The 13,935-nt window shown below is 32.5% G+C and overlaps 1 protein-coding gene across 1 annotated transcript; it reads right to left on the bottom strand.

Annotated features, from left to right (window-relative positions):
- Positions 1-2,506: 2,506 nt before the first annotated feature.
- Positions 2,507-8,956, bottom strand: LOC143245981 (uncharacterized). The gene is made up of 6 exons (XM_076492231.1): positions 8,851-8,956; positions 6,117-6,296; positions 5,643-5,695; positions 4,521-4,791; positions 3,030-3,285; positions 2,507-2,659 (listed from the first exon to the last, which is right to left on the bottom strand). Exons 1-6 carry the CDS (start codon positions 8,954-8,956, stop codon positions 2,545-2,547), a joined length of 981 nt encoding a protein of 326 aa, XP_076348346.1. The 3' UTR covers positions 2,507-2,544.
- Between the last annotated feature and the right edge of the window lie 4,979 nt (positions 8,957-13,935).

Here is a 13,935-nt window from a genome sequence, read left to right as displayed (position 1 = left end):
CTAGGCCCAACACATAAACAAAGCAGGCAAAATAATGATGCAAGGAAAAAAATAAAAAAATTCAGTGATGGAACAGACTTTCTTAAACCAAACTACCTTAATCCTTTTGTGTCAAGTACATCAAAGTGTGCATATTACAACTTTTCACAGCATTACATTCACAATTTAATCAAATGACTTTCTTATCAAAATAAAATAACAAACTTCACATGAAATTTTAATAATGTAAAACTTTAAAGTTCTTTACTTTGTAGAGAAATGTTAAATAAAATCCTCACTCTTTCCTAGTATTAAAACTGTAGCATTTGCTTCTTAGGTCTTCCTTCAGCTTATTTATCACCCTTCTGAGAAGTACAGAACTTAACTTAAATTACTTGTTATAATATAAATATTGCTGAGGCAAAGCATAATTTTTATCACCTTCCATGTCATTTGTTTACAGAATTATAAACTAATAAATCAGACTTACTTGCTATGCCCACCTACAATATACTGTCTTTCACAAATTGCCAGGGAATAGTTGTAATCTATCAAAAGATATTTTGTATTACAATGTTTTTTGTACAGAACATTAGGGTCATTCCATGTCAAATCATCCAGATTTTAGAAAATTTTCCAGATGATCCCTCAAAATGCCTTGAAAAGATTCACATGTGCTCATCTACCCATATAATGAAACATTGCCAAAGATTAAATCAATATCTCTAATAGTTTCTGATTTACAGCCCTGTAAAATTTAATTATTATTTTTTTTATTTTTGGCAAATTCATTTTTGGGCAACTTTGGCTGCTAAAAGCTGCAAGAGTGGTAGAAGGATGAATTTTACTACACTTACTGAATTAATCTCACAGTATTCAAAAATGGTCTAAAACCAAGTTTATCTCTCTTAGGATTTTCATAGTGAGGCTATAAAATCACCTGAAAACCCAAAATCGTAAAAAAAACATTGGTTTATTTAATGAGCCATAGCTCTAAGACTTAATATAATACAAAGCTGAATTTTGTTTTTAAATTTCCTATAATATATCAGTTGTTAAATTAGCAATTGTTGTAATTAAAAGACTATTAGATCTCCTGTAAAAAAATTTAGCTGCATGCAACTTTCTATGATTTAGCTAAAAATAGCCCTACTTCAGGCCACAGTTTGACCATGTCACCATATATTCAGCCTTTTCAGATTTTCACCATATATTCGTATATCTCTGAATATGATCTACAAAAAAAATCAGGATGGTGTTCAACCTACTTTTGAGTTGTAATTTTGTTAAGTATCCTCTGACCATACATTTTTTATTTCAAAAATAATTTAAAATAAATTTTTAAAAATTTAAAAATAAAACACATAGTCTTAGGGCTATGGCTTATTAAATAAACCAATATATTTTACAATTTTGGGTTTTCAGGTGATTTTACCAGCTCACTATTCAAATCCTAAGAGAGATAAACTTGGTTTGAGACCATTTTTGAATTCTGTGAGATTAATTCAGTCAGTGTAGAAAATTTCAGCTTTCTACCACCATTACTCTTGCAGCTTTAAGCTGCAAAAGTTGCTCAAAAAATGAATTCCAAAAACAACAACAAAAAAAACAAAATTTTACAGGGCTGTAAATCAGAAACTATTAGAGATATTGATCTAATATTTGGCAATGTTTCATTATATGGGTAGATGAGCAAGTGAATTTTTTCAAGGCATTCTGTGGGTTTCACCTGCAGCCCCCTGGATGATTTGACATGGAATGACCCACTTATAAAATATAGTTTTTCTTAAAAACAAATGTCTGATATTCATTTAGAAGATTTTGAACATTACACAAATAGAATTTGAAAATTTCAGACAAGGAAAATAATTTTTAATCTTAACATAAAACCAAAGTGTTTAATTAAATATTTTACAGAAGATTTGTCTACAAACAAAAGGATTCAGTGTTGACTGGTCTGAGTGCAAAGCAATTTCTTTGTCTACAGAAAACTTGTATTCATTGAAAGCTTGCCAAATTTCATGAAGCTGTATTAAAGTATTTTCGGTCATAGTGTGTATATCTATATGGATACATGGTGGATACAAGTTATTATTGTGTAAGTGTTACACAGTATGTCAAACTAAATAGGAGAAACAGAAGTATATTTTTAACAGATGATAAAACAGTAGAAAGTTGGCACAGGAATAAAACATCTAATCTCCAAGACAAAATAAACTAAATCATTTTGTAGATATTGTATTTGAATTGTACTTTTGCTTTGCTTTATTAAAATTACTTGAAAGATTTGTCATTATTGGAATTTGTGAAACTCTTACAGGTATTTATTTTAACAAGTAGGCATACTAATCTGATAAAATCAGCTTACTGAATAAATTATAGTGATTCAGTAATACAAATTAAACTAGTTTTGTTTATTAGTTAAAACAGATATTCATATAACTTCAACAAGTACACAAATATATTGGTTTTCTTTAAAAACTGACATTTCTATATTTAAGATCCTTTGCATTAAATAACAATCTAAGTTAGTATTAAATATATAAATGAAAATAATTACAATATTTACTTGCCATATCCAAATATTAGTTCTCTTTCAGTAGCTATATTATTTTTTTTTACAAAAGTTGTGTCAATTCTATAGCCATCACCAAGATAACTGCTTCTTAACATCAAAGATCTTCAAATATAACTTCAAAACATAAATCTTCTAAATAAATCAATAGGTCAACAATATCAATTTACAACAAAAAACAAACAAGTTTATGCTCTTTAATGAAAGTAATAAAGATGGTTTGAAATTAGTTTCAACCGATATATTAAATAAATGCTGTTTTAAATATAACTATTACAGTATTCATAATCCTCAGATCCATGTATTAAAGTGTGTTAAGGTAATATTTTCTTTTATTTAATGTTTTTACATTTATAAATTATAGATTGATGTCAATTTATTTAAATAATGCATTTACTGATTAAATCAAACAAAATATTAGAAATCAACAACAGTGAACATTCAGTAAAACCCATAGTTAATGTAACCACAATACCTTCTTATAAACTTGTCTTCAGGTTCTTCAGTCACCAGTGGACAAACCTTGTTTCCAGAATTAGTCACATGATAGTCTTTGTTTTTTCTTGACAGGCTTTTCCTCTCAATATTATCTTTCAACTCATTTTCTATTTGAGGAGGGCTTTTGATGTCAAATCTGCTGAACTGAGATTTCCCTAAGGCTCTTTCATTTTGTTTAATGCCTGAAGCATTAATTCTCAGTCTTAGATGTTTAAGAACCACTTTAGATGTTTCTACTGAGGGAGAAATGGTTGTCATTCCGTCTCTTTGGAGAAATATTTGTTTCTTTCTCTTTACAACTTAATTTCTGTATATTTAGGAAGTTTCCATTTTTAATTCTAGATCGCTGTCTAGTAAACGTCTCTACTTCTTTAAATGATGTCGACTCTTCCTCATATTTAGCATGTGACTTCTGAGCTCTTTCCAATTTAGGTATTGGAGCTACAAATAAGTGATAAGTGACTATTGCATTCATTAATCCAACTTCAAATTAAAAACAAATCTTTTAAATACAAGTTGACATTGTTCTTAAACTAATGTCTTAAAACAATGTATGCTTTGTCTGTAACAGCACAAGTTATTTTTTGTAGATATTCTACGTGTAAAAAACTGAGGGTGCTGTGACAGGATGAAAGAGATGACTGCTGATAAGATGAACTGGTCTACAGTTCCAAATTCAAGGACACATGAAAACAAAGTTTATAAAAATAATGCCATGCATATTTTTAAAGAAAGTGTAAGTATTAAGTAAAAAGAAAAAGTCCTTAACAGTATTCTCTTTAAACCTATGTTATAAAATTAATATCTCAAACGGATTCATCTGAAGCAAGTTATCTGTGGTATTTAGTGTTGTGATATCCAAAACATAAGTTCCAAAGAATCCACAAAATGCAGATTCTGGAGAGTTACTGCACAGAGTAAATCAAATGAAAGAAAAAAAAACAGCCTGATTGCTAAGGCTGAAGATGGAACATTCTTTTAAAATATCCACCCAGACTTCTACTTTGTCACTGAAATTCAAAAACAATGTTAAAAGTGAAGTACACCAGAATCCAGCATTGAATGTCGCTGATTATTCTACATAATATTTATATGGAAGAAAACTCCTAGTTCTTTACAATTAATACAAATATATGAAACATCAATTGACATGGTTTGCTCTATCCCAAGGAGTTCAAGCACAAAGTGATGCAAATATTTAGCCACCTGCATATGCAACTCTACCTTAACAAAATGACCAGCAAATGTTTATGACCTCTGAACATTCACTTTTTAGAAAATGCAATGTATAACACCTGCACAGAAACTTAGAAAAAATATATAATCTAAACAAATTACGGAAATTAACTTGTTTACTATTTCAGTCACTAAACCTCCTAAAAAACTAACTAAAATAACCATTTTATGAATTAACACTAATATTTTTTCCTACATTGTCAACCTCAAAAATGTGAAAACAACTTCTTACCTTGCAGTTCTATTTCAGGAGAGGAATCTCGACTGTTGTCCAAAATTTCTTTCTCCATTAATGATGCATGTTTATTGTTATATTGGTCCAAATGTTCATTAGTAGACTTGCTTTTAACAATACGAGAGTTAATGTGGGCCCTTGTTTCAGTCACTTCAAACTTCTTTACTGGTTCAAAATGAAATCCATTAAATTTCCACCGACAATAAAATCTTGGTAAATTTTCTGTTTCTTCTGCATCAATGTTATCGTAAGGTTGTAAAAAAATAACCTGAATGTAAAAACAAATACATTTACTAATAAAGTACCCGCTTTTTGGAAAATATTTATGTATATGGTTTTATCTAATTATTTACAAAATACATTATGTATTTAATATCATTCACAAATTTTATGTGGTAATGAAGAGGTCTCAGTTGTAATCTTTTTTTTTTGCTTCACATTTATTTTTAAACATTTTCTGTACCTCACAACAAGAAAAGAGAATATTTGTTTATAAGTTTCAATGTAAACAAGATAATAAAACATTAATTATAATAAATTTTTTACAACACTTGATGCAATATCAAAATTTATAATTAATGAAGTGCATTTATTCTGGTTACTACTTGAAACATTCAGGCCAAATTCAAATGAATTAACTAACCTAACAAGCACTAAAAGATTTCTAATATGAGAAATACCTAATCCTAATATTGAAACCAGAATAGAAAACTTTAAAACCCAAAAGTTAAATAAGCAAATATTTTAGACAATACAGGTAGAAAATGTTTATTGAATAGAATAATCAAAGAATTACATGCTTTATCAACAACTGCACTATAAAAACATACATACATACAATATTTCAAAAGGAATTTATCTCAACCAAAGTTTACCATTTTCCAAAACTGAAAATGTATTTTTGATAGATACTTACCTCTTCTCACTGAAAGCTTTCTCAACTTACACTGTCCTCTATCTGCATGAATATTTGCTAGCCACTAGTTTTGATACTCCCACGAACATGTAAATGATAATGTAGCAACTCTACACCAATAAGAGTGTGATACTATCCCTATTATAAATAGTGCCCTCTCTATTCTTGCAGTTGTTCACCACTTTGATATTGTCAGATCACACCAAACCACCACAAGTGGGAATGATGGATTGGAAATGAGTGAAGACGAAAATATCTACCAAAATAAAATTTTTGGTTTAAAAAGTATTTATCTTAACTCCTTTCACAAAAAGCTAAAATTCCACATTGAGCAAGTGGATAGCTTGTAAGAAAATGAACTCCCTTTAAGAAGCACCCATAGATAAACCATGAAAGGTAAGAAATTAAAACAATGCACCAGTTAAGAGACCACACCACTTTTGAGACAAGTATCATCTTCATTCTTCATAAATGTGTCACCAAAACAAAAAGGACAGAAACATGGAAGGACTCCAAGAAATATTCAACAAGAAATTAAACCTCATGTGTTGAGTGGATAGAATGCAACAGACCATTAATTGGAGTTCAACCTCAACCAATATCTTGTCGCATCTGGAATTGTACATCAGGTCTGTGGTTCTACCACAGGCTACTACCTTCACCTCAAAAGTGGATACTGGCAGAAAAGGTAACTTCCATAACAAGAACCTGTCTCCACATGCATGCACCTCCAACTAAACCAACACCCAATCCACCAGGAACTGGCAATTGGCACATGGTAGAAAGGTGGCAAACCCAGGTGAATGTTTCCATCTGGTCCAAAACATGTTGGCATTGGGAATTTTTCATCCAGTCTGCTGTAGAAAAAGAATATCCAAGCTTACAAGTGGGAATTCACATGTATTGTCCAGATACAACCAAAACATGATCCACCAGAAATTAACATCCAGCAGATGGTATGAAGAGAGACCACTTTTTCGGGTTGCATCTCCAGTCCAAAACTTATAGGTACTGGAAATTTATCATCCAGTCTATGGTAACAGAAATGTATCATCCAAACACGTAAGGACTTATATGACTGGTCCAGTTTGTCTACAAGAACTGACATCCAGCAGAAGGTAGGAAAGAAGGGTGCCTCAGCTAGAGGAGCAAATTGCAATATATAGTGGGGTACTACAACTAACACCTGGCAGCATCTGGAATTATACATCACATCCATGGTAGGAAAAGCATCATACCATCTACATCAGCAGAATGCTACTGCCCCATTCTAAACAGTGGTATTGTTCACATTCAGGAGAACAGGCCACTTCAGTGGCAAGGACTCTCATACTCCACTAAAGGAGGATATATAATGCATCAAAGAATCCAGAGTGACCTCAATACCCTTTTTGAAAATTAGATGGATTGCATCATCAAAGTCAATCAACCAAAATCTGGCAGTGTTTGAAATTGTACATCTTGTCCATGGTAGGAAGAGAATCAATCGACAGATCAGAGCTGGTCAATAATCCCTGGTTGCTGTACACATTAGTTCATGAGTGTAAAGTCTGGGACAAATATATTTATGATGCAACAGATGGTGAGAGATACCTAAAATGGCCCTGCAGAACACTCATCTCAACAATAGGTGTAACATTACCTTATGAAGTGTTGGGATATTGTATTTCAATGCATAGAGGACAAACTGACTGAGTTAATTAACCAACACCTGACAGAATATGGAATTGCATGTAAGGTCCATGGTAGGAAGAGTCACAGTCAACTAGAGTGGTATATATGATCACTGGCCATACAATGCATATTTAAGAATAAGTGTACCTTGGCAAGCAACACTCACCACAGTGCAGGATCAAATTACACAATATAGGTTCCTGTAAAGGAAAATATAATTAACAGAGTAATATCAACTACAGAAAAACAGTTCAGCACTAGATATCTCTCAAGGGAAGACAGAAATGTGCAGCAAGGGATATGGTAAAGTCACACATCTAATTGGAAGAAAACACAAAAAAAGTAAGAATCATCATGAGAAAGGGGAAAAAATGCTTAGTGAAATACTGTAAAATTCAACTCAAGAGTAATGGGAAAGGTCATGGTAGATGTGATATAGGATTTCACAGAAGAAACATACAGGCTTCAGGACCATGGAAGATAGCAGTATGACATGTCATATACCATTAAAGAGCCTTGGCCAGGCAAAGAAGGCAGACAGGATCAGAATGGGCATAAACGTAGGAAAAGATGAGAAGGAAAAGATATCAAGGAAGAAGTACTCTTTCAAGTAGCTGAAGTCTTAGGTGTACAGAAATGATCAGGAAAAATACAAACTAAAAAAACATGGTGAACATAAAATATGAACACATTAGAAAACACAAGCAAAGCTAGTAAACTGAAAAATGACAGATAACACTACCTTAAAGCATGGTGTATTGAGAAGGGTGGCAACAGTATTTAAGTCTGGGACATCACACAGAACCCAAAAACTGAATAGATCTAAAGACACATTGCAGGTAGAATATTGTCTAAATGGGATAACCAATCCAAGACCATATTTAGTGTAGACGGATTATCATATGCCAACGAAGCGATTAGATGGCACTGGGCCCAAAATAGGTTGACTGACACTATCATAAACAAATTGCAGTGAATCATTACCAACCAGTTTGTAGGAGTCAGCAAGAAGTGAAAAAAAGTCAAATGAACAGCAATAAATTCCAAGACTGATATGGAAAGAGGACTCAGAATGAGTTCATCATTCTGAATCTCCTGAGTATTAAGAAACACATCTCAGCTGGATAAAAGAAGCATCTGTAAAAGGTGACATTATGAGAAGGAGAAAGAGGACACCCAAAACAGTACTCTTCCAATCCAGCTGCCAGTAAGATGTCAGTCTGTATAGCAGGGAAATGTAAGATCCCAAACAAAGCTCCATTGGCCTATCAAATCTACCAATGATGACACAGGTAATGCAATAAAGAGAAATGAGAGCTTCAAGAGAAGCCCAACTCCCTAAAAAAGAGAACTTCTTGTGTCTTGTGCAGTAGCAGAAGAAGATGAGATGCTGCATATGAGACAATATCCACAGCTCAAAACTGAAGTGGAACAGGTTGGGCCTGATATAATAAAATTACCCTGAGACGAACCAAAAACTGTGTGGGTGTGATGTAAAATTGCTCCATTTTGACAAGTCAACCACCATGACAGTGGTGAAAAGAAGAAATTGATAATGTAGGTTGTTTTGTAAGGAGATAAGAAGCAGTCACATGCCTATAAAACAGTTGAAACTAAGGCCCCTGCAAAGAATTAGGTGGGCAAAAAAAAGGAGATTCAGAAAAAGAGGGTAAAAAACAGGATTGTGAGATAAGAGGGCAGATGAATGGAAGTAACAACCAGACATACTAAAATTACTTTCATAATCCATGGATTGACCACCAAGGTCTTCCAAATGAGGGCAAACTGAAGGAGTATGATCCTCACCAGCCCTAACCCAAGAGAGGTCATCAGAGTAAGACATACAGGAAAAAGTAACCAAATAATCAAGATCTGATTCCTACTAAGGGGGAAAGTACACCAAGGCCATGAGTTTGCATAAGGGAAGTTAAAATTATGATTATCAAAGCATCGCCAACCACAGAATATAGGAATCAAGGTATACCTACCCCTAGATGTAAACACTCAACAAAATGACTCACATTAATCCTAATATGCAAGGAGAAAACACTAAAAGAATGACCCATAGGCTCATCCTCAAGAAAATAATAGGTTGAAAATAAAAACAAGAAGTAAGAACAGAACATAAAATACCTGAATAGTCAAATCCAGTAAAGGGGAAAGAAGACACATGACTGCAGAACGAGTAAAAGGGCCGTCTAAATAAGACAATCATTAGTTTTGAAATTTCATGAAGAACAAAGATTAATTTTCTTGTCTATTTCAAATGCATAAGCACAAAATAAAACTAAAGAACAATCTAATTAAAGTAGAAAATTGAAAAGTAAAATTGAAAGTTTATCAAGCCACAAATGAATGACATACAAGATTTCAAATTACTGCAAAATTACAAGAAACAATGGCATGCAGAAATTTTCCCATGGCTACTTAATGAATGAGAATCTTATGCTGGATGCTTCTATGTCTCAAAACACAAATCAAACACTGCATTGCAATTAATCTTGTCTGGTTAAAAAAATGCAATATTATTATTATAAGATGTATAACATTATCAGTTTAAGGCTAGGTAACACTGCTGGATCCAAACTGAAGAAAAAATAGTAAATAAAAAATACAGAAATTAATGTCTTAAATTTTCATTCAGCTTTTATTTTAAAACAATGTTATTAATTGCAATTTAACAACATATTTTTACAATTTTTAAGAATTTCATAATTTATTTGTTCAATACAAACATTATGAATTATTAATGCAATAAAACAGTTAACAGGTTTATACTTTAAAATAAAACTAAGACATTGTACCTTAATTGTATTATGAAAAAAACAAGAAATATTTTAAAAATTAAATATTTTGGAACTTATTCAACCAGAAAATATTTTAATGTTTATGAATCTAAATGGTTATATTAACTTTCAAATATCCTTATACTAATGCATAACAAAAGTGGTGGTGGTTTTATTAACCTTTATTAACCTTTATAAAGAAGTGGTAAATGCTTACAAAATTCCATATTGTTTTAATACCAATTAAGTTAAATGCTTACAAAATAATCCAAAATAATAATACAAGTATAAGTTAAATTCTATAAGGAAATATTTCAAAACTAAACTTCTTTAGTAATAACATTAGATAAATATAATTTTCATTACTAAACTTCAGTTGCTAAAATTCATAAAAATCTCATATTGTAGTACCTTAATATTCCTGTTACTGTGTTAGATATACGTTTAGATTTAGTTACACTTAATTTAAAACACAGAACAATAAATAAAAATGTACAAATAAACTCCTGTTTTTGGACATTTGACCATAATAACCGAATGAATTACTCGTTCACATATATTCCACTTAAAACTGGTCATACGTGAAACCTTTTAAGTAACATTATAAACCTGCTTTACGTTTAAGTTTTCACGAAATGAACACGCACCTTACAATGAGATAGCTTTGTTTATGTTTTAAGATTCCATTCTGAGGTGTCTCAAAATTGAAAAGATTTTTTAAAAAATTTATTGTTAAAACTTGAAAATTTGGTTATATAGTCTTAAACACATATTTATATTTCAGGTGTGAATAGTTAAAAAAGATACAATATGTTTCAAAATAAAGATGTTGTTGTCAAGTAATTAGTTTAAAATAATAAAACACAGCAATTTTATTGGGATCTAAAATGTTAAATAACGTTCCATGGTTTATACAGATATTGATTGTGCCAACATTATAGTTACTAAAAAACAGAAAGTTTTTTATTACAAATTCAAAACTTTAATTTACATAAAGATGGTTTTCCCAATTACTGGGTAAATTTATTTTTGTGTAAAATTTATATTCCAATATTTACTCTCTCTCTAGTTGTTTGGGTATTGATGGTTATATACCCAGGAGGGTCAGGTTTCGTAGACCTCTTCCAATACTTACTCTCTCTCTAGTTGTTTGGGTATTGATGGTTATATACCTAGGAGGGTCAGGTTTCGTCGACCTCTTCCAATATTTACTCTCTCTAGTTGTTTGGGTATTGATGGTTATATACCCAGGAGGGTCAGGTTTCGTAGACCTCTTCCAATACTTACTCTCTCTCTAGTTGTTTGGGTATTGATGGTTATATACCCAGGAGGGTCAGGTTTCGTAGACCTCTTCCAATACTTACTCTCTCTCTAGTTGTTTGGGTATTGATGGTTATATACCCAGGAGGGTCAGGTTTCGTCGACCTCTTCCTCCTGTTAATACTTCTCACAAACAATTGGTTTGTTTTGAATATTCGCGCAAAGCTACTCGAGGGCTATCTGCGCTAGCCATCCATAATTTAGCAGTGTAAGACTGGAGAAAAGGCAACTAGTCATCACCACCCAACGCCAACTCTTGGGCTACTCTTTTACTAACGAACAGTGAGATTGACCGTCATATTATAAAGCCACGAACAGTAGGATTGATCGTAACATTATAATGCCCCCACTGCTGAAAGGGTGAGCATGTTTGGTGCGACGGGGATTCGAACCCGCAACCCTCAGATCACGAGACGAACGCCTTAACCTACCTGGCCATGCCGGGCCTCGCAAACAAACTTGGTTTATACAAAAATCACGGTTGAAACTGTCAAACATTTCATGTTGAACGGCCGATAAACGTCTTGAAAGAAATAGGTGGAAGGTGTAATCTCGTAGTTTTGTTGTCATGGTTATGTAGAAAACACAAATATCTGAGAAGTGGCTTTACATTCTTTAATCGTCCTGTGTTCTTTATAGGTTATTACTTCGAATTGTAATTTGTTTACAACTTTTGACTCCAGCCACCAACTACGATACATATGTGATTTAAAAGTTTTTGTCGTGTTATTATTTCATGTCGTAAACTATAAAATTCCAATATTTTATTACAGATACAGTCGAAGTTTAACAGCAAACGTAGGACTACAATTATTAACGCATTTCTCAAGAGCTTAAGGAATCAAATGTAAACTGGAAACTTCATATAGTAGAGCGTTTCTTGGAACCGGGAATGGGTAGGTTGGATCACACATGAATAATATAAGTGAATGTCACGAATACCACCTAACGAAGTGTAATTAGGTTTACCTGTGGGGTCTAAATGTTTCTATTAACCCTGAAGTGAAAGTGTTAAATTTCCAACCATTAAAACCAAACGGTACGGACTCATAGCGACCCCTCGCTAGTGTTCTAGGGTTAGGGACTTCTTGAAAGCTTAAGATATGTATTTCTTATGACAGATAAAAACTCGGTTTGGAAAGAAATAATTGAAATACAATGTGTTCTCATTTACGGGAGAGGAGAAAGTTTAGCTTAAAACCGTTTATTTTTATGCGACATCCTCAATATAATATTTTATTTTTCAGTCTGTTTACAGACCCGTAAGGTTAAATACTTTTTAAAAAAGAATTTTGGTGTTAGACCTCATGCCAATAAGCAGAAGAAAAGTAGCTGCTACGCCAGTATGTTTCTAGCCAGATGACGGCACCGGTTAAATGTGGGGTCGAGCGAGCTTTATTCACTGGTCGAAATTCCCACGGTCTTGGATGTCGGTGGGATGAGGGTGAGGGAAGAATACATGGTTAAAACGTAGAAGGTCTCTTAAGCAGGACATTGTGTTTTATTTTCTGTCACAATGTACGTAAGTAGCTACCATCACTACTACGTCACACATTTTCTACAACGCTACATATTCCATCCCGTCTTAATTCACGTGTTCGAGAAAAGTGAATTCTGAACTAAGATATCAACAGTAAAACCAATTAACTCTTATATTTTGTGTTAGTTCCAAAAAATAATTTATATTTCATAACGAAGCATCTGAAGTAGACTAAATCATTTTACAAAAGTATGTTAGAGTTAGGGTTAACGTTTAAGATTAGGCTTAACGTTTAAACAATGGATATAAAAAAAAAAAAAATTGAAAAACAAAAATATACATTTTCAAGAACACCGTGTTTAATGTTTCAAGTTTTTGAGAAGTCTATAATTCATAAAACTAGTTCAGTGCAATATAAGAGTTGAAGGTCCTTTAAAAGCAGTAATTTATTATTATGTTCGGGAAAATAATAATGGTACTTATCAAACCCTGGGCCACACCAGCATTCTCAGCCATTATCAGTAAGAACAGTGACAACTTGCTTTCGATAGGAAATTTCATGGTATGTATGAATAGAAATAAAATAACTAAAGATTGGAACACAGTTTAACCATCAACAAACATTTCGCCCTAATTACACTATCAAGTAAATGATAGTGTTAGGACGTTTTGAACCTGAACGTACTTCTTCTGAACGAACAAAAAGCAATTTAATAAGTACAACACACGTTCAGCTACTGAGTCATGAAAAATCCTTCGCCATGTTTTAGCGAATATTTTAAATGGTCGAATTTTTACTTGTGGAGTACTTAATGTTCGTTGAATGTTATTGTATACATTTCTTATTGTATTAAAAACATGCACATCTGGACCAAAATATTTATATCAAACAGAAAGTTAATCATTTTGTACTGCTATAGAAATTTGTATGTAGCTCTACAAGGATTCTTCTAGAACAGTGGTTCTCAACTGGGACACAAAATTACTTTAAGGGAGTACAATAGGGCGGCGGTTCGGCACTGTAGTTACTCTGGTGGCGCCACTATGGGTGTACATGATAATGTTGAAAATTAACTACGGATATATTACTGAAAAAGGTCTAGAACAACCATTCTTTGGTCATACTGTTTGAAAGAGATTTCCTAGGGCTATCATAACAACGTCAATAAAGAGCTCTCTGTAGACAACGATATCATTCAGGTGTCGTGTGACAACATTTGCTTTCTGTTACCTTAA

The sequence above is a fragment of the Tachypleus tridentatus genome, chromosome 3 (assembly GCF_004210375.1).
Source record: "Tachypleus tridentatus isolate NWPU-2018 chromosome 3, ASM421037v1, whole genome shotgun sequence".
NCBI lineage: Eukaryota > Metazoa > Arthropoda > Merostomata > Xiphosura > Limulidae > Tachypleus > Tachypleus tridentatus.
The sequence above is the reverse complement of the archived record's forward strand: the minus strand, read 5'-3'. Positions and strand labels throughout refer to the sequence as shown.

What these genes read in the sequence shown, in the direction of transcription:
- LOC143245981 (XM_076492231.1), bottom strand. Translation starts at nt 8,956, where the DNA reads ATGTCTTACTCTGATGACCTCTCTTGGGTTAGGGCTGGTGAGGATCAT. An exon ending in TCAATCCATGGATTATGAAA is followed by an intron (nt 6,297 to 8,850) that starts GTAATTTTAGTA and finishes CTTTTTCTACAG; the next exon opens with CAGACTGGATGAAAAATTCC. An exon ending in TCCTGAAATAGAACTGCAAG is followed by an intron (nt 3,286 to 4,520) that starts GTAAGAAGTTGT and finishes CTCCCTCAGTAG; the next exon opens with AAACATCTAAAGTGGTTCTT.